At 42.3% G+C, this 18,911-nt stretch overlaps 2 protein-coding genes across 2 annotated transcripts; one reads left to right on the top strand and one right to left on the bottom strand.

Moving 5' to 3' along the window:
• Positions 1–4: 4 nt before the first annotated feature.
• On the top strand, positions 5–8,387 carry nup85 (nucleoporin 85). Its single transcript, XM_085784372.1, has 19 exons — positions 5–160; positions 628–718; positions 827–983; positions 1,088–1,158; positions 1,279–1,322; positions 1,667–1,736; positions 1,871–1,992; positions 2,204–2,338; positions 3,288–3,410; positions 3,558–3,689; positions 3,816–3,922; positions 4,197–4,280; positions 4,386–4,451; positions 4,602–4,753; positions 4,854–4,971; positions 6,274–6,374; positions 6,908–7,059; positions 7,819–7,920; positions 8,178–8,387. Exons 1-19 carry the CDS (start codon positions 128–130, stop codon positions 8,274–8,276), a joined length of 1,959 nt encoding a protein of 652 aa, XP_085640498.1. The 5' UTR covers positions 5–127; the 3' UTR covers positions 8,277–8,387.
• A 52-nt stretch (positions 8,388–8,439) lies between these two features.
• Positions 8,440–18,862, bottom strand: LOC146983046 (ADP-ribosylation factor-binding protein GGA3-like). Its single transcript, XM_085784370.1, has 17 exons — positions 18,778–18,862; positions 16,111–16,195; positions 15,942–16,017; positions 15,762–15,860; positions 15,535–15,658; positions 15,342–15,445; positions 15,078–15,158; positions 14,759–14,896; positions 13,883–13,964; positions 13,665–13,790; positions 13,332–13,580; positions 12,255–12,337; positions 12,031–12,170; positions 11,471–11,760; positions 10,732–10,901; positions 9,995–10,105; positions 8,440–9,881 (listed from the first exon to the last, which is right to left on the bottom strand). The coding sequence occupies exons 1-17, from the start codon at positions 18,830–18,832 to the stop codon at positions 9,771–9,773; spliced, it is 2,124 nt and encodes a 707-aa protein (XP_085640496.1). The 5' UTR covers positions 18,833–18,862; the 3' UTR covers positions 8,440–9,770.
• Between the last annotated feature and the right edge of the window lie 49 nt (positions 18,863–18,911).

Below are 18,911 nucleotides of genomic sequence, written 5' to 3'. Positions count from 1 at the left end.
CCCGGGGTCCTTCGGCTGAATGAGTTGAGGCGCGTAGTTCCACCTGTAGTTCATGGAGTGAAGTGTTTGTAGCGGTAAAAGTCAAGTCATTTTATACATTTCACTGTGTTGGAAACGTTGTTCACCGATGGAGGAGGTAGACGTCGAGCCCGCGATCACTGTGAGTAACCGCTGATGCTTAGTTTTCCCTTTTCCGGCCACTGACTAGCATTGCTAACCGGCTAACTGCATCGCAACTAATGTAAGTTGCACAAATACAGCCATGTGTCAAAAACACAAATAATAACCTTGAAGTTTCACATATCTCCATGTAGCAGAGGTCACAGAGCATGAAATAATACATAATATAAGGCTTGTTGACTTGTTCATTAAACTATATTTAGTATCAAGTTGCAAATTTGGCTCGATTTAAAACAATATTGAATGAGAAGTTTGTCCAGAAATGATTTCTAAGTCAAACCTCAATTCATACTTCCTGATGTGCCTATATTAAAACATTATACCAAACAAATCTTGTTAGAATTTTAAACAAAGTTGTGATCAGTCATGAGAAAATTTGATATTTCACCTGTTTCAATTAATTATTGCAGTATGAATAATGATAATCTCTCTGTCTTTTAAATGAAGAATATTCCTGCAGCCAGCGATGGGAAGCACTTGGGATTCGCATGGGGTCCTGGTGACATCCTTGTATATGAGACTATTTACAAAGGATCAGGTGTGTGTTAACAATATCACAAGTTTTTCCTAATTTTTCATGTTTCATGTTCTCACCCTCTCTCTGTGTGATTTTCTAACTCCTTTGTGTCCTTACCATTGTTTGCAGGTGGTAAAGGATCTGGCCGCTCCTTCATCCATGAGGTCAGGAAAGATGAGGATATATATTCCCCTATTTTACGTAAGCTCTTCAATGAGTCGCATCACATCTTTGTTGGCCTGCAAACAATTAGAGAGGATCTTCCCAGCAAGAACAAAAAACCACAGTAAGTCCTCTCAACCTACGTATACCATTGGTTGATGGTCAAATGTAACACATGTATAAATCATTGCCAAATGATAATTAACTCGTTTCTGTTTTCCCTCTTAGGTTTGTCAGCATCAGTAAAAACTACAGATCTGTGATACGAGCCTGTATGGAAGAACTTCAGCAAATTGCAGGTCAGAATTTAAAATGTCAAAACTAAATTGACCTAAATTGTGATGTATAACTTTAACATTTAAGTTCTCAATGTGATTTTTAAGGGATTGGGAAAATTTAGCTTTTTGTCTTTTCCACAGTTTCGACGAAAGATGCACAAATGGCCATGCAGTCTGGAAATCAGGTATGCTTTACATTTTGTATAGACAAGGACATTACATTTACTTTTTAAGAATAGATTAATTTACACACCGTTAAGCGAAGAATTAAATTATAATTTAGTAGTACCATGTACTATTATTTTTTGATTAATGGTAGTGTGATGTAATGGGACACAATTGTCCAGTATTCCACTAATTCATGTACTAATTTACTATTTATTTATACACATGTTTTTCACCATATATAAAGGGACAATTAATAAAAAGGTGCTGACCGCACTGAAGAAGAATACATTTTTGCAAGTTTTGCATTGATTTGTCTATAGTGACACCAGTGCCAACCACAGCCTCTGTTGTTTTGTCACAGGTTTCCATACTGTTGGCCATTGAGCTGATCTGGAATCTGTGTGAAGTGCTGTTCATTGACGCTGCCCCTGGTTAGTTTCACCTTCTGTTTATAGCCAATATTTCTTCTTTCTCTTTGGAATACATTTTGTGGCTCGATTTTGAGATCATGAAAGCATCCAAACAAATGAATAAACGTTGTGTATCTGTCTGTCTGTGTTCTCAGCGGGTTCCCTGTTGCTCCACCTCCTGGACTGGGTTCGGTTACACAAGGCTGATGTGGATGAGAAGGCCAGAGAGGTGCTGCAAAGCGAGAGCCCAGCTGAGCACCGCGACTTCTGGGATGTGGTGGGTGCATGTCTTTGAAACTTGTAACACATACAGTACGACTTCTGCGTTTCATTGATTGGAGCAAAGTGAGGTGATGGGTTTGAGCAGAATTGTTCTTTCTCCCAGGATTGTTGGACAAACACATTTCTGTCTTTTGTTTGCGTTTTGTCTGACATGGAGCTTAATGTGAAATCTCAGTTATTACATGTGTCGTGTCTGTGCTTTGCAGGTGGTGAGCTATGTGCTGCAGGGCAGGTTGGAAGAAGCCAGACAGATGCTGATGAAGCAGGCCACCCTACAGCCTGCTGCTAGAAAAATGTACAAGCTGATGGACACTCTGCTCAGCAAAATGCCCTTCTACAATGTAAGATCATTCTTCAATGCTTTATTCTGAGCAGCTTTAGATTGCCTTGGTTTAACAATACAGTGGAAACCGCTTATAGTGATCACGTGGGTCCAGAGTCAATGTGAGCAGTACAAGCGGTTGACTATTATAACCGATTTTTTATTATTTCACTTCATTTTGTTATGCTGAACATCATCTAAATGCCATTTGTATAGTTTTTCAATGAGAAATATTTAACGAAACAGTCAGCTTCAGCATTTACTGAATTTTATTTAATGTTCCAAACATGGTACAGTCGTTTCAAATGCTTTTCGAGAGGCATTGTGCAAGTTTAATTACTGCACAGACATCAATCAAATACTGTACACAATAAAGCACAGTAATGTTTAGCTTACTGTGGTTAAAATGATAAATAGGCAATTGCCTTAACATTGTTGTGCAGTTTAGTAAAAAACAGTAGACCCACTGTATGACAAGCTTCGCTGCAGCATCTCGTTGGCTCGTTTTTGGCCTCGAGGAGACTACGTTTTCCATTAAGAGAAAATGACTTCCTTTTTCCAGCCATGATTTGTGCGCTTGCTGCCCGGTGTTTTACACCCGGTGTCGACTCATTTACGTTAGCTAGCAGCGGAAGCAGACGTCCAGCGAGGAATCATGGGAGTAAGAAATAAAATAAATACACATAGAGTCGTTTTTTACATAGTTTTTGCACATGTTTTCATTCATAAAATGACAAAAAATGAACACTATAAATGGATTTCTTGATTACTATAAACAAATTATTTAAACAGCGTTTGTATAGAAATGATTCCGTCCCAAGCCTTTTGATCCATATAAGCGGTTTCCACTGTACTCTGATTTTAAGGTATCACACATGACCATAAGAGAATTTTCATACAAACATGGCTCATAAACCGACCTGCTTCTGACTTTTACCTCTGAACTTTCTGTGATGTTCATCCCTCAGCCTGGTGGCACCCAGACATTAACAGAGTTTGATGTAAAGTGGAGACACTGGCATGAGGAGGTGGACCGATGCCTACAGGACAACTCGTTTGCCAGCAACCATCACCTGGAGCTCATCTGCAAGGTCAGATTACCTTTTATCCATTGCTGTGGGCACCTTTTATTCAGAAAGTGTCTTCTGGTGCATTTATTTCCATCTCCTTTTTTATTGTGATTTCAGAGATTTTATTTTATTAATTCAAATGAATCTGTTTTTGTTGTTAAATCTCAGATCCTAGTTGGGGATGAAGACACATTGCTTGAGCACAAGGAATTGCTGAGCACCTGGTACCACTTCCTGGTTACTAGACTGCTGTTCTGCCACCCAACAGTCAAACCCACTGAGTTACATTACTATGCACAGGTACGCTACATTAACTACTGCTGCATCACTCAGGATTTATACTATCCAACGCTGCACCCCTGTTATTAACTCTGTATTTTTGTGTGTGTGTGTGTGTGTGTGTGTGTGTACTTGTACGTGCTGCAGTCATGCTTGACCATGTTTCTGGACTCAAGAAGCGTCCCAGAGCCACTGGACAGCATCTTATTGGCTGCCTTTGAGTTTGACATTCATCAGGTCATCAAGGATTGCAGGTAGGACATAGCATTTAGTACGATACCTGTCCCGGACTTTAGCACAAAGTACCACTGATTAAAGTTCATGAATTAAGTTGAGTAAAAAATATTAACATGCATTAACGTGAGGAAATGGTTGCTTCTTTTGTGAGTCTGAGTGTTGTTGTTTTTTTTCAACATTAGAATAATAAGTGAGCAAACTTTTTTATAGAGCTGCTGTACCTGTTTATCTCAGCAGGATACGATGTTAAACACACTATTTTCCTAATTGCTTCACTACGTGTCTTTTCAGCATTGCCCTCAACAACTGGTGGTTTGTGGCCCATTTGACAGACCTCTTGGATCACTGTAAACTCCTGCAGTCTCACAACCTACAGTAAGCACTCAGTTTGACTGCATTTCTATTTGAATACACTTAAATTAGCTTATTACCCGAACACTTCAAATCAATGTTTGCCATGTATGTCCTCTGTGTGTTCAGCTTTGGCTCCAACCTGAGGGAGTTTCTCCTGCTAGAATATGCATCTGGACTGTTCACTCATCACAGGTATGATTATCTACGGCTAGTGTAATCGATTACTGTGTTCTGTTTTTAAAAACGCCAATAAACGACACCAGCAGATTTGAAATGTGGTCCAGCAGCGTCATGTTATTAAAATTTTCTCACATGATGTTTTTGTGTGTGTTTTGTGTTCAGTCTGTGGCAACTGGCCGTGGACTACTTTGACCACTGTCCAGAGTTCGGCCGTAACTACCTGGAGCTGCAGATCGAGCGAGTTCCTCTGGACACTGAGCGCAAAGCCCTTAAAGTACTGAGGATCTGTGAGCAGAGACAGATGTCAGAGCAAGGTACCGCTTTGTTTCTTTGTCTCTCTCTTATTCTCTGTCCAGCTGTGTTTCACAAAGAAAAAAAACAACCTCAGCCTTTAATTTGTTATTATTTATTTAGTGCGGAGTATCTGTAAGATCATGGCTATGCGAGCTCTGAGGAACAACAGACTGGGCTCCGCTTTGTCCTGGAGCATCAGGGCCAAGGATGCTGCATTCGCCACACTCATCTCAGAGAGGTGAGTCCCCTTCACAAAAAACGTATTCTTCTAATTTGTTTCTTAACACTGGGAATAGCTGTGCCCCAACCTTGAGTAGAAGTAAATGACTTGCAATCTAGTTTGACTGTTTTTTACCATGGACTCCTAAGAGCAGGCAGCTTATTCAACCAAAACATCTCTGAAAGCACTTGACTCTGTGACTTCAAACGGGGACATGTTGTTTAAATGTAGAATTAAAGGACAATTCCAGGCGAATTCAACTCGGGGGTGTATTTTCCTAACATTTTAGGTCTAAAAGAAGGAATCTGAAGATTTTCAGTTTAATTGCTCCTGTTTTGCGGTAGTTGCGTCTGTCCCCGCATCGCCACGGCAGCAATGAATGGGAGTGGATGTAAGTTCCGCTGTTTAGGCTGTTTCCAGCCCTCAAAGCCGCATTTTTTTTCCACAGTCAGCGTCAGATGGCGACTCAAACATGCACCGAGAAGTTTATTTACTTCAAGCAAGCCGGCATGTTTGTAAAACTAGATCTAATTCAAAGTCTCCCGGAGTCTCGCGCGAGCCCGAAGTTGCAGTGCTGGTGTATTCAGGCGCAGTAGGAGCTACCGCTTGTGTCATAAACACAGGAATATCAACTCTTTACTTGCTTGAAGTGTACATTTTTTTCCACAGACAGCGTCAGGTGGCTACTCAAACATGCGCCGAGAAGTTTTTTTTACTTGAAGCAAGTAAAGAGTTGATATTCCTGTGTTTATGACACAAACGGTAGCTTTTCCCACTGCATGTGAACACACCGAGCACGGCAACTTCGGGCTCGCGCGAGACTCCGGGAGACTTTGAATTAGATCTAGTTTTACAAACATGTCGGCTTGCTTGAAGTAAATAAACTTCTCGGTGCATGTTTGAGTCGCCATCTGACGCTGTCTGTGGGGAAAAAATGCGGCTTTGAGGGCTGGAAACAGCCTAAGCAGCGGAACTTACATCCACTCCCATTCATTGCTGCCGTGGCGATGCGGGGACAGACGCAGCTACCGCAAAACAGGAGCGATTAAACTGAAAATCTTCAGATTCCTTCTTTTAGACCTAAAATGATATGAAAATACACCCCCCGAGTTGAATTCGCCTGGAATTGTCCTTTAAGATGATTGTCAGATTATTAGGCTGATATCTTGGATATAGGGGAAGCATTTTAATCAACATGTGGGTAAAAGCCGAGCAAACGATTACATGTGGTTGGTTCAAAACAAACAAAGCATTGTAGTCGTTGTTGTGAAATTGCCTCTTTCCACGTGGTATTGACATTTGTGTGTGTGTGTGTGTCAGGTTCCTACAGGATTACTGTGCTAAAGGGACCTTCTCAGATCTGGACCTGATAGACAACTTGGGTCCAGCAATGCTGCTCAGCGACAGGCTCACTTTCCTTGGTATGAACACTGAAACACACAAACATACATACGCGCACATACACACACACACTGTAGCACTGTTAACACTGCTCCATTTGTGACTGAGCCACTGCCGTGGGATTCATACATCAAGTTATAGCACATTCATTAAAGGCAGATTTATATCTTGGACAGATTCCCTTATAGTCAGTTTCAGACGGTCACATGAGACTCAGACACACACACGTGTATAGACACAGAGATATAAATAAAGCTTGACACGATGGCATGTGACTGGAAATATCTTAGTGAAAAGAACCATTTAAAAAACCTAAGTTAATATTTAAGCACAGTTGAGTTAAAGAAATGCTTTTTTCATAGGTGATTTCATATTGTTATCTCTGTTAGGGTGGAGATAGATAAGTGTTTTGTTGCTGGAAAAAGCACACACATGCTCAAACACCACTTTTATACTCTGTGGTTATTACATCTATTGATTACACATCACCATGAGCTCAGAAACTTGTTAACAAGCGCCACTGTTTCAGCCTGAAAACTCTTTTCTTTTCCAGGGAAGTACCGCGAGTTCCACAAGCTGTACGGAGAGAAGCGCTTCAGGGAGGCGGCGAAGCTGCTCCTCTCCCTCATGACGGCGAAGATCGCCCCCCGGAGCTTCTGGATGACTCTGTTGACTGATGCTCTGCCGCTGCTGGAGCAGAAAGAGGTCAGCTGCCACAAAGTGTTCACTGTGCTGCGGATGTGGAAGAAATTGCTTTAAATTCTTCAATGTCAATCACAATATAGATGTACAGTATAACTGAGATCATGAAAACATTACATTGATATTAAAAGTTTTCTGGAGCTATGATAAATCCTTTCAAATACATTTTCACTCTTTGTTTAATATGATTTTATAATTTCTAATTCATTTTCTGTAATTGTTGAATCTTTATACCAAGTTACAGTGTATCCCAGGCCTGACGGACATTGTCCACGTCAAGAATCAAAACTTGGTGTCAGACTGTGATAAAAACACATTTCCAGTCTGATCAGGTTCCAGCTGTAAAACTGATTCTGCCTAGTTATTGGTTTCAAATAAAACTGCATCCAGTTTTAATGTGACGTAAAGCAGCAGCTGATTTACAGCTGATTGTTTGTGTGTTTGTGCACATTCCTGTCAGGCAGTTGTTTCGTAGTGTTGGAGAATTTTGTGCGTTTTTGTTTCTGTCGTGCCACGTGTCCATGACGGGTTAACAGACATGTCCAATCACGATCATGTGTTTTAAATCACAAGGCTACAAGTGTGAGTGAGTCATCACCTTTTTTGTGTTGCGAGCTGTGATCTGTCAGGATGTCGGCGTCACAGTGTCACCTATTGTAACGGTGCAGACGCAGCAGTCCACGCTAATACTGTATATTAGATATAGACACACAGTAAAAGTGTGTGGTAATATTAAAAGACTTTTTTATTTTTTTTTTAAAGGTGATCTTCTCAGCAGACCAAACCCACGAGCTGATGTTCTGTTTAGAGGAGCTCACCTCCTCCCTCAACACCACGGCTCCCAGCACCAACCGGCCCATGCAGGTATGGATCCCCAACATGATGTAAACGATAATGATGCTGTTCGTTGTCAACTTCATTATGATTCTCTTGTTTATCTTTTGAAATTCCTGCCAACTACAGTAGATGCATATATTCATGCTTATTTTACTTACACATCACTTGACTTATAGGGAGGTTAACTCTGTCCTGTGAAGTGTAGCTCTTATTCTACAGCTGTGGTAGGATTTCCTGCCAAACTTAATCCACTCCATGTCTGATTCAAGTGTTTGTGCTTTCAGGAGGAGGACATTGAGCTGACCAAAGTGGAGCTCCTGCGACTCGCTCTGGCCAGGAACTTGGCTATGGCTATCGTCAAAGAGGGAACAGTGGAAACATGAATTGAGACATTGAAAAGAAAGCTCTTCTTTTGCATTTTTGTATTGTATATAAAACTCAAGTAATCAAAATGTGCTCTTTGATAATTAAATTTGATGTACATTGTTTTGAAACCTGATTTTTTTTTCTTGTACATGACAGGCTCAATAGTTAATCAGACATTCATCCATTTAAAGAAATATTTATTTTCTCATGCAGCAAACAAATGGCACATCATACAGTATGTACAGACTTAACTCTCCCAAAAACTACACGACACGTCACGTTCACATGACTTGTCATACAAGAAAACATTACATACTATGTACATTGGACACACACTTCTGTACATCCCATATGACGATAAGCTGAGGCTGCGAGAAGGGACCTAAGAGAGCGTCGGGTGGACTGATGTATAAAAACTTCCTCCAAACACAGTTCCACTCCACATCCCACTGCTGCACACTGTAGAGTTCCTCCGACAAGATACCGAAATTAAATTCAGGTTTTTCAGTTCACATTTCTAGGTTCAGTGATGCACTGAAATACTATAACACAAAATAATAAATATGACGGAAAGATACTCCCAATACTGAGACTGGTAGACAAATAAACATCTTTAAATACAGAACAGAGTTCCAGATACCCACTGCTAAAACAATAAAACTGAAATGCTTACAGTCTGGGCAAACCACTAGCACGTGAAATAAAACCAGTGTTGGATTCAGACGATTAAATATATAATGCTTTTGGTCTTCTCACTTTACCTTTACAGCTTAGTATTCAACATTGTTGGTCCACTCATCTAGCTCAGGGCTACAGCAGCTAATATAATTGGTGAACAGTTTCTTTCACCATGTCAAACATCCTGATGGCTAAAATACCCACTTAATAAATATTTTAATCAGGACACTATCCTGCAGAAATGTGACAGTACTTTTTAATCAACATTTTCTAGTTTAACTCCATCCTAAGAAATCTAGATACCATTTCCGATATCTCTAGATACATTCAAGTATATTTTGGGGTAAGTGTTGATTCAGAGGCAGAAGTTTAAAAATGAATAAATCAAAGCACAGTTGTCTCCAGGCTCTGGTAAGGTTAAGGTTAGTTTCAGTCTGAGGCAGAGCTCTAATGCTTTTATACCAGGGAAAATCCATTAAAATGTGAATCTCAAAACCACTGACCTGTCAACACAACGGCTATCTCCCATACCAGTGTATGTCTTAACTTTGTTAACTATCTGCAGAGAAGCACAAGCTCTGTTTAAGTAAAACTTTTAGCGTCTGTTGTCAACATATCACTGTCAAGAATCACAACGGCCGATGGAAAATGGAAAAACGACTATCAGGAATGTGAAGCTGAACATTATTGTTACCATAAACAATGCAGCTGAATTTCACCGCCTTCCCCTCCTTTCTCTCTCTCTCTGGGTTGCATGTGGACACACACACGGACACACACGCGCCCCTTCATGGAGTCTGTCCCTGCTGAGCGGTAGCAGGCCCGGCGTGCTGCTATAGGTGACCCCATGACTCTGGCGGGGGGAACTGGTCCACTTCTCCGACCTCGTTGCACAGACGGTCGCCTAGTGTGAAAGCCAGCTTGTAGCGCAGGCGCACTTTTTCCTATGAGGAGACACACATACACAGCTCTTAGGAGTAATCGCCACCTCTCCGCAGTTAATCATCGCCCGACCCCTCCACAATCTGAATATGTTCAGTGCTATGACATCACCTACCTTTGCTGGGTTAGCCAGCAGCATGATCTGGGTGATGGAGGCTGGAGGTAGGATGGGGTTGAATGGTGCAAGTTCTGTTCCTGATGGAGGCTGCAGCTTCACCTTCATCGACTGGAGGAGAGTGAAGCAGAGAGACAGAGTTGGAGATTGAAGCCTGAATCACATTTTGACTCATTTAAACTGCTGAACCCTCATAGCAGCCTCATAAAAATGTACTAATGCATTTTTTACACAGACTGACTATTGATTTATGTCTCTTGTTATGTTTTCTGTTAGCAGAGTCAATATAGAGAATATTAATGTTTGCAGAGCTCAATCAATATTTCAGTGTTTGAATTCTCTCAAGACAAGACTTGGAAAGAATGTGAATCTCTTTAATAAGTTAATGTGAGGAGGAGAGAGAGGGGGCCCAACCTGCAACAAGAATCCCTGGTAGTATTTTTTTCCCCTCTATTTAAATAATATTTTGTACATAACAGTACATTTTGTTTTTTATATATACATTTGTACATAGTAAATTCTTTTCTTTATGTTTCCCGTGTGAATAAAATGAAAGTGAATAAAAAGTCTTATGTCTTATGTTAAAGTTTGTATCAGTTCAGACATGATGGTGTAGATACGTAGGTGAAAGGCCCGTATGGAAAGTTGTGTGAAAACTTTTGTGTAAAACATGGATCATACACTGAAAAAAAAAACCTAATAAAACTTTAGCAGGTGAGGGAGGATGTCCTCTCTACCTTGGGCACAGCAGCCTGCAGTACCACATTGTGAACAGGCATGGGCGCTGTGTTGAGCATGGACACCACCATCACCAGCACGTCAGGCCTGTTGGGGGGACAGTCCGAGGCAAAGTTCAGCAGCACGCGGACGCCGTCCTTGTCGTAGGCCGTCACCGGCAGCACTTTACCTGAGCACAGACAGGACGCAGCCACACATGAGCACAGAGATTACACTCACACACGTCTGTCACTTTTTATGTAGAACTGCAAACACTATTTATATAACCTGAGTTTCCATCTGCATGTTATTTTCACTTTATCTTTTACTATTATGTGTATATGCTTGTATTGTGTAATTGTAATTGTGTAAATTATTTTTGCTTTTTGCATCATAGAGTACCTCTGGCAAAGAAAAAGACCTGTATGAATGTATTTTTTATTATGTGATCATTGTTGACTTTTTTCGTTTTTGTCTTATGTAAGTCTGTGTTCTTTTTATGTAAGTGAGACCAAAGATGAATTTCCTGCCTTGGCGGGACAATAAGGTTTTTCTATTTCTATTTCTATTTCTATTTCAGTTCCCTTTCTCTCTTTTCTTTTTTTTTTTTAGGCATCTGGGGGTTTTGCTCCAACACTATTTCCTTGTAAATGCACAGTGACAAATAAATCTTAAACACATGACATTTTCTTTAGATACGGTCCATCAACCAGTCAAATCCATCATCCCTCCAGCTCCCTCTCTCCCCCGTGTCCTTACTCGGTCTGATGGCCTCCAGAGCGACGTGCACATTGCCCAAGGAGATGTCCGCAGCTCTGGCCGGGCTGCCGTGGAGGGGAGGGTGGCAGGGGGACAGAGAGCGGAACAGGGGGCTGCCGGGGGCCGAGCCCAGGCTCTGGACCTTGGCGTGGCACAGGGCAGGAGAGCCAGGCATCGAGCCTTGGAGGAGGGAGGCTGTGGAGGGAGAGCCGTGCGCGGGGACAAGGGCAGGTGCTGCCGCAGTGGTCATCCCAAAGCCGCCTCCTCTGGCCGTCATCTGGCTGGACACACTGAGATTCATTGTTGTGAGTACCGTGCAGGGTTATTATAGTTAACTAAAACTAAAACTAGCAAAAAATAATCTAGTCAACTGAAATGAAAATAAAAATGACAATTTTTCCCCCAAAAAACTCTATAAAAACTACAATGTGCAATGCAAAACTAACTAAAACTAAACTGAATTGCAGATAACATTAGCTTAGTTTTAGTTTTCTTAGAGATGGCTAAAGTTGCAGGAAGAAAACACCACAGCTTAATTTTCAAAGTTCAACAGTAGGTACCTCTTGTGATCTGAAAAGCCCATCATGGCCAGGTCCTGCAGGTTCTGGAGGCTGTGAATGGCGGCGGCCGGCTCCACTGCAGGCGCCACTGGACCTGAGTAAACCACACTGCCAAACATATCAATACCCGACGCTGGAGCCTGCAGGGGAGATGAACATAATTTAGTTCTCTCATTGCACGTTGAGGTTTGGCTAAGGTTGCTCACGACCTATCTCAGACGTACCTGCAGAGAGGTCCACTGGTTGGACACGTCGCTCAGCTTGGGTTTTGATTGGCTGCTCAGGGAGGTAGGAGGGTCATTTAGTCCTAGAGGAAGCATTTGCATCATCACATTAGAGATTTGCAGTGCACTGCACTTCAATGGACTTGGTGAATGGTAAATGGACTTGCACTTATATAGTGCTCTTCTAATCACTTGGACCACTCAAAGGGCTTTACACAGTATTGTCACATTCACCCTTTCACACACACATTCATACAGCTCTGTGCGCAGACAGGCTTGGAGGCTAATCATTCACAGAAGCAAGTGTGGGTTCAGTGTCTTGCCCAAGGACACTTTGACATTATGGAGTGCTGTTTGGTTCAAAACATCCATTTTGACATCCGTATTAAGATGTCACATTTCTACATCTTGAGACGACAGAACATGACGTCTTCACACGTCAGTTTTGTTAAAAGACGTCAAAAATGACGTGTCAGTTTTTAGTGTCATCAGGTGTTTTTTTGTTGTCTTTCAGGATATTGGTTGGTGCATATGAACATCTGTGATGTTGAGGCCATGTTTAGTACGTGTGTTTGCCTTTGTTGTAGTCACGTAGGCTCTCGGTGCATTGGTACATTTGGGCTACTACCTGTCAGCTGTGCTTTGCACAACTATATTTATATTTAGTATTTGGAACAGTTCATTTGTGCAAGTAATTTTGAATGGTGGTGGTATAGTGTCAGCCACAGGAGAGAAGAGGACTCTTTGTTTGGCTCTGTAGGGTTTCCCCCCAGAAACTGGTCTAGTGGTATCACCCAAATTTTAACGCCTGAGGATGTGCAAAATTGACAATAGGCAATTTTTGTCATCTCTAGACAAAACAAACAGGCAGACGACACGTTATTTTCTGTCATCTTAATATCAACAAATATGACGTCTTGATGTGAAAGTGGACGTTTTAACCAAACCATGCTCCAATATATATATATATTACATATTCGAAATAAATGTATGCACCCATGTTGTCATCAATGAACAGAGCCAGGAGCTGAGCGTAATTCCTGAAGCGTTGACGTGCTCACGGTGAGGATACACTACCTAGCGACAGCAGCTCATCGTCAAGGAGCGAGAGAGCGGTGGAGGCCTGGTCGAGCGGGGGGTGACTCGGGCTGCTGCTCTGACTGCCCTGGGAGCCGGCCAGGCGTTTGGGAGGGGGAGGCAGGACGGGGATGGGGGAAGCCGTGGGATTGGCGGAGACCGGGAGCGAGGGCTGGGGGAGAGGGACGGGCGGCTGAGGGGGGCTCGGGGTGTCAAGGCCGGCGAGGTCGATCAGCGTGTCTGTGGTCTCTGGTGAGCGATAAAGAGAGGGTGACCGGTTGCAGCAGTGATGTAAAAACGCATCGACACCTGCGTGAATGTGAAATATCTCACCGCTCTCGTCGTGACCGGCTGTGGATCGAGGCTCTTCGCTGTCGCCGTTGATGGGCTGCCCCTCCACTATCTTCTTGTAGGAGTTGATGACCCTGGAGAGGTCGTCGCTGGCCTGCAGGATGTCGCCTGAGGAGTCACATTCAGGTTAGACATAAACATGTACACGACATAAAGTCACAGAGCTTCCTCAGATGGAGAAAAACACCAAACGGACAAACCTAAAGTGGTGTCATTGTCCTCGGTCTCAGTGGCCATTTTGAAAGCGGCACGCCTCAGCTTGTCACATCGCTCGTACAGTTCCTGAGGACGAATACAAAGGAGGAACAGTTACAGTGGAAGTGCTGTGACACCAGCTTGAATTTCACTGAATACAAACATATAAGATAACTTTACTTAATCCAGTAAAACACGAGATGCCAAGACTATAACATCACCATAAGTAATTGTGGTTTTGCTCCCCTGTAAAGTAAAGGACAGTCTATAGTTTTTATGGTACCGTAAGTTCATTTTAACAGAGGGAGACAGAATATCAACAAAACATCCAGAAATAATGTCATCATATAAAGGCTATACATTCATTTACATTTGATCAAGTGAAATAAGGGCAAAAATCAGCAGGGGATCAAATACTTATCTCCCCTACTATGTACAGAACATTTACTGTAACTATGAAAAGTATAGATCATTTGAATTACATTATTAATTTACTAATCAGTCTGAGGGCAAAGAACTGAGAGAGAGTGGATGTTTCTGTACTTCATATGGCTGGTAACTGTGCAGTGTACAGTCACAAAGCAGCATCCTTCAGTCAGATAAAACATGCAGGAACAGACGTTAACAGATTATTTATCATACCGACTGCCTTTGATTATTATTGCAAAATAACACTCCAATGAAAAGAGATTAAATGAGTCAGTTCCAGTTCAACTTTCTCTGATGACGAGTGTTTGTAGCCTTTCCAACTTAGTTACACTTCCTCTATCTGTTATTCAGCAGGACAACTCATTATTGTTGTAATCTTTTGCTATATTCACAATGATTTATTGCTGTTATGTATTTAAACATCTGAAGTGTGAACTGGGTGGGTTAATTACCTTAATGATCTCCCTGTCTGAGTCAGTGGAGCTGTCTTTGTTGTAGTGGGACAACATCTCAGTCAGCAGCTTGACGTTGATGTTCACCTCCTCCAGCGTGTGTATCCGCTTTGTGACATTCTGCACTCGAGCCTCGTCCTGGCAAAAAAGACCACAACAAACAAGATGCTGTTCAAATCCCACATGAAGAACATAATGCCTTAGCTAAAGTTTAACAGTTTAATAATTTATTCCCATGCATCTCTATAGCAACAAGCAACCCAAAATAAAAAGCGGATTACTGGCACTGTGTCAGCCACACATTCCTGACGTGTCTCACCTCTTTCACCATGTTTTTGATTAGTCTGTTGGCTTCCTGGAGGTCTTCGGGATTTTTACTGCGCAGAAGCTCGGCAAGCAGCTACACACACACACACACACACGAACGCACACACACAGTTATCAGTTAGCTTTTGATGATAATGTCCTGATGAAGCTAATCGCTGGAAATGAAGGCCATTAGGCCAAATGATTTAGAAAGGAGTTATGTGTTGTTCTTAAGCAGTCTGGTTGAATACCAACAGCACAGAGCCGCTCTCCTCACCTTTCCCATGTCCTCGTTATCGAACACTGGATGTTTGGGGCGCGTTGGGGGAGAGGGGATCAGAGTCCTGTCCAGCGGTAACTCTGGATCACGTGTCACGAGGCCTGGGGGAGGAGAATGAGGACCGGATTAATGCGATTGCAGATGGTTTATGAGATCTGTCTGATGAAGGGGAAGAGAAAGAGAGTCACACCCTGTCTCCTCAGCGTCTGGTAGGCTTCACCGATCTTAGGTTCGTTGGGAAACGCGACCGTCCAGCTGTACAGCATCTCTACAATCTTCATCTTCACTTTCTCCGGTGCAGTGTCGCCCATGTACTGGAAACAAGAGGTGGCGGTTAAAAGGCTGGAGCAGCAGCACATTCAATCAGCCTGCTTCTCATGGGCATCAAAAGTCTAACTCTGTGTGGACGTGGCTCACCTTTGGAGACACAACTTTAATCAGCTCATTCAAAAATCTGTATTTTCCGACTTCATTATGAAACCTTCTCCCACAGTTCTTCATACACGCCTCCAACACCTGTGCAGAAAATAAATATTAAACTACTGGTTGAAGAGAAGAGAGAAAGAAAACAGCTTGTTGACTTGCAGCATTTCTTACAGTCAGAGCCTGAAGTGCTTCCCATTCTTGTGGTGAGTGGACTTTGTGGACGAGCAGAGTTACGGCGATCTGAGGGCTGCAAGAAGAATTTCACATGAAAGACGTTTCCCGAGCTGGCTTTCATGGCACTGGCTTTCATCAATGTTTTACGAGTGTTTCACAGACATACCCCTCCAGCTCCTTGTTGACCTGATCACAGAAGCCAATAATGTACTCCCAGTCTTCCTGTCTGTTTGTTGGATGGGTGGCTTTATCTGTTGGATAAACACATTTACACTGACTTAACTAATAATAATAATGCATTTTATTTTGGGGTCATCCCTTTGTTCCCCGCTTACTAAAAAAAGGTGACCGCTTATTCAGAAAAGGCAGGAAACATAGCAGTAGCATTATGGGGTTAGGGGTCAGGGTTTCTGTTCTGTTGTGTGTGTTCAGAGATGTTTAAACATCATATTAATGCTACTGCTATGTTTCCTGCCTTTTTTGGGTGAGCAGGGAACAAAGAACCTTTTTTGCAAGGCAAGGCAAGCCAATTTTATTTGTATAGCCCGTTTTTACAAACAGTTTGTCTCAAAGGGCTTTACATGGCATCATAACAACATCCTCTGCCCTTAGACCCTCACATCGACTGAGGATGTAAGAGAGGAACATAGATTTTGGGGAGCATACTGTAGATACGCTCCCAAACCACAATTAGTAAACAAGATAAAAACGATGCAATTGAATCAGTTAAAGGGAAAAGGCGATCTTAAACAGGTGGGATTTATTTGAGTGAGTAGGTATTCCTTGTTTCTGGTGGTAGTGAGTTCCAGACCAAGGTGGTGAGACGGGCGGAGGGGACAGTCAAGTGGATGGAGGAGGACGATCTGAGGGTACGAGAGGGAGTGGCAACATGGAGAAGATGGGAGAGATATGGTTGTGGATGGCCTTGAATGTCAGCAGAAGGATTTTGAACTCTATACCAGGGCTCCAGACTAACTTTTTGACATTTTTCTTTACTAGGAGCACCTGACTTAAAATCTTAGGAGCGCAAGCATAAAAGTTAGGGGCACACACCATAAATCGAGTTGCAAAGCAAATATTCACATTTCCTTTTCATTCATGATCCTCACACACATTGGTGTGCCACCTGTAATGACAGATACCAGATTCCTTGAGTCGTCTCTTCCACATTTCACGAGTGTTAAAAAATACTAACAGCAAATTTACTGGTTGCACATGCACAAAGAGAAGAAAGATTTACTTGCACTGTCTCAAATTTGAGGGGCAAAATGCCCTAATTTAGGGGCAGTCTGGAGCCCTGTATACAGGACTTGACTGGGAGTGATGTGGTGGATGGAGGCCGTGGTTCTGGTGACGACACGGGCAGCTGAGTTCTGAACTGGTTGAAGCTTATGGAGGCGATTTGAGAGCTAGAACAAAAAGGAGGGAGTTGCAATAGAAGTGACGAGGCTGCGAGCGAGGGTAGCAGTGGTATGGGGGATAAAGGAGGGGCAGAGACGGTTGATGTTGCGTAGGTGGAAGGATGCAGACCGGGTGATGTTATTGATGTGAGATTGGAAAGAAACTGGGGTGTGCATGAGTCTGAATACAAATCAAGTTAAGCGGGAGAGGTATTCAGACCATTTACTGCAGTAGAAGTACCAACACATTGATATAAAAATTAACTTTTCTTACTGTTTTTTCCTATTTTTCAAGTTCTTAAAGTAATCAGTACCAGTGTAACGCCTTAAGAGAGGCTAGGCTATATGTTTGCTGTCAATTAACTGACCAATCCATTCACAGAAAATTCACCTGTAACTGTTTTAAAGACTGAATGATTATTTTTGTCATTATTTACAGAAAAGTTTTGTTGTCAAATGTTTGTTTTTACTGGTCTCTCAATGTGCGGATTTGAAACTTTTCACACATGCCATATAAACAAATCTTTCTGACGGTGACCAGACAAAAGAAGGATTGGGAAATATTTGGGAAATTACGACGGGCTTTTTTACAATCTTTACAGTCATTGTATGTCAATAGATAGAAATAGAAAAAAAGTAATATTCAATAAATTGTGAAAATATTGGCAGACACCGAAAATAACCATTAGTTGCAGCCCTGACTTTCTGCAGGGGTTGTATTTACTCCCAATCTCCTCATTAATCAGTAAAAATATGAAATTTGCTCAAACATTTGTATTCAACTGGCTTTTTAAATAATACTTTAGGTCAGTCAACTGTCAAGTACATGTAGTAAGAAATACATAATTTCCCCTACAGAGTGAAATCATAAAGTCGAGATGGAAACACCCAAAAGTACATGAAAACTGTGCGGTACTTGAGTAAATCTATTGTGTTACTTTCCAGTGACAGCTGAACCAATCCCACTGACAATATGGATCCCTGTGAATCTTGTGATCAACGTGACAATGCAGTAATTGTTGACACCCTTCCTCTTTTGTAATTACTGCTGTGGTGTCCATTGTGTTGTCAGAGAGCAGCTCATTCATCCCCCACCACAGCCCGGTGTGTCCCTCCCTGCTCCGTCCGGACTCAGCATGGAGCCGAGCTGCCCATGAAGAGGGACAGCTTGTCTGCAGAGCTTCTTCATGTCACCAACCACACAACCACTGATAAATCTGTCCCACACAGTGTTTCATTAAAGCTCTCCACCCAGCCTGGTGCTTGGTGCTGCAGCTACAGACGCTGGGCTGACAACCAGCAGCAGCACCAGCAGCAGCCAAACAGCGGTGACAGCCTCTCTACGGACCGACGCGCCGCCCTATCATCCGCGGCGACGTTATCTAGCTAATTTCACATGTTATTTAATTCATAAAATGGGATTAAACACTCACTGAGCCAAGATTCAAGCGACTCCCCTTCCTGGTACGCCATAGCACTTGAAAACATCGCGTGATGTCATCGACGCGTGATGTGCGCGAGAGTCCAAAATGATGCTGGAAATTATTTTACAAAATAATTAACCATA

This window comes from Trachurus japonicus, chromosome 8 (genome assembly GCF_045865225.1).
Source record: "Trachurus japonicus isolate A0001 chromosome 8, Traja_1.0".
In the NCBI taxonomy this organism is placed as follows: Eukaryota; Metazoa; Chordata; class Actinopteri; order Carangiformes; family Carangidae; genus Trachurus; species Trachurus japonicus.
The sequence above is the reverse complement of the archived record's forward strand: the minus strand, read 5'-3'. Positions and strand labels throughout refer to the sequence as shown.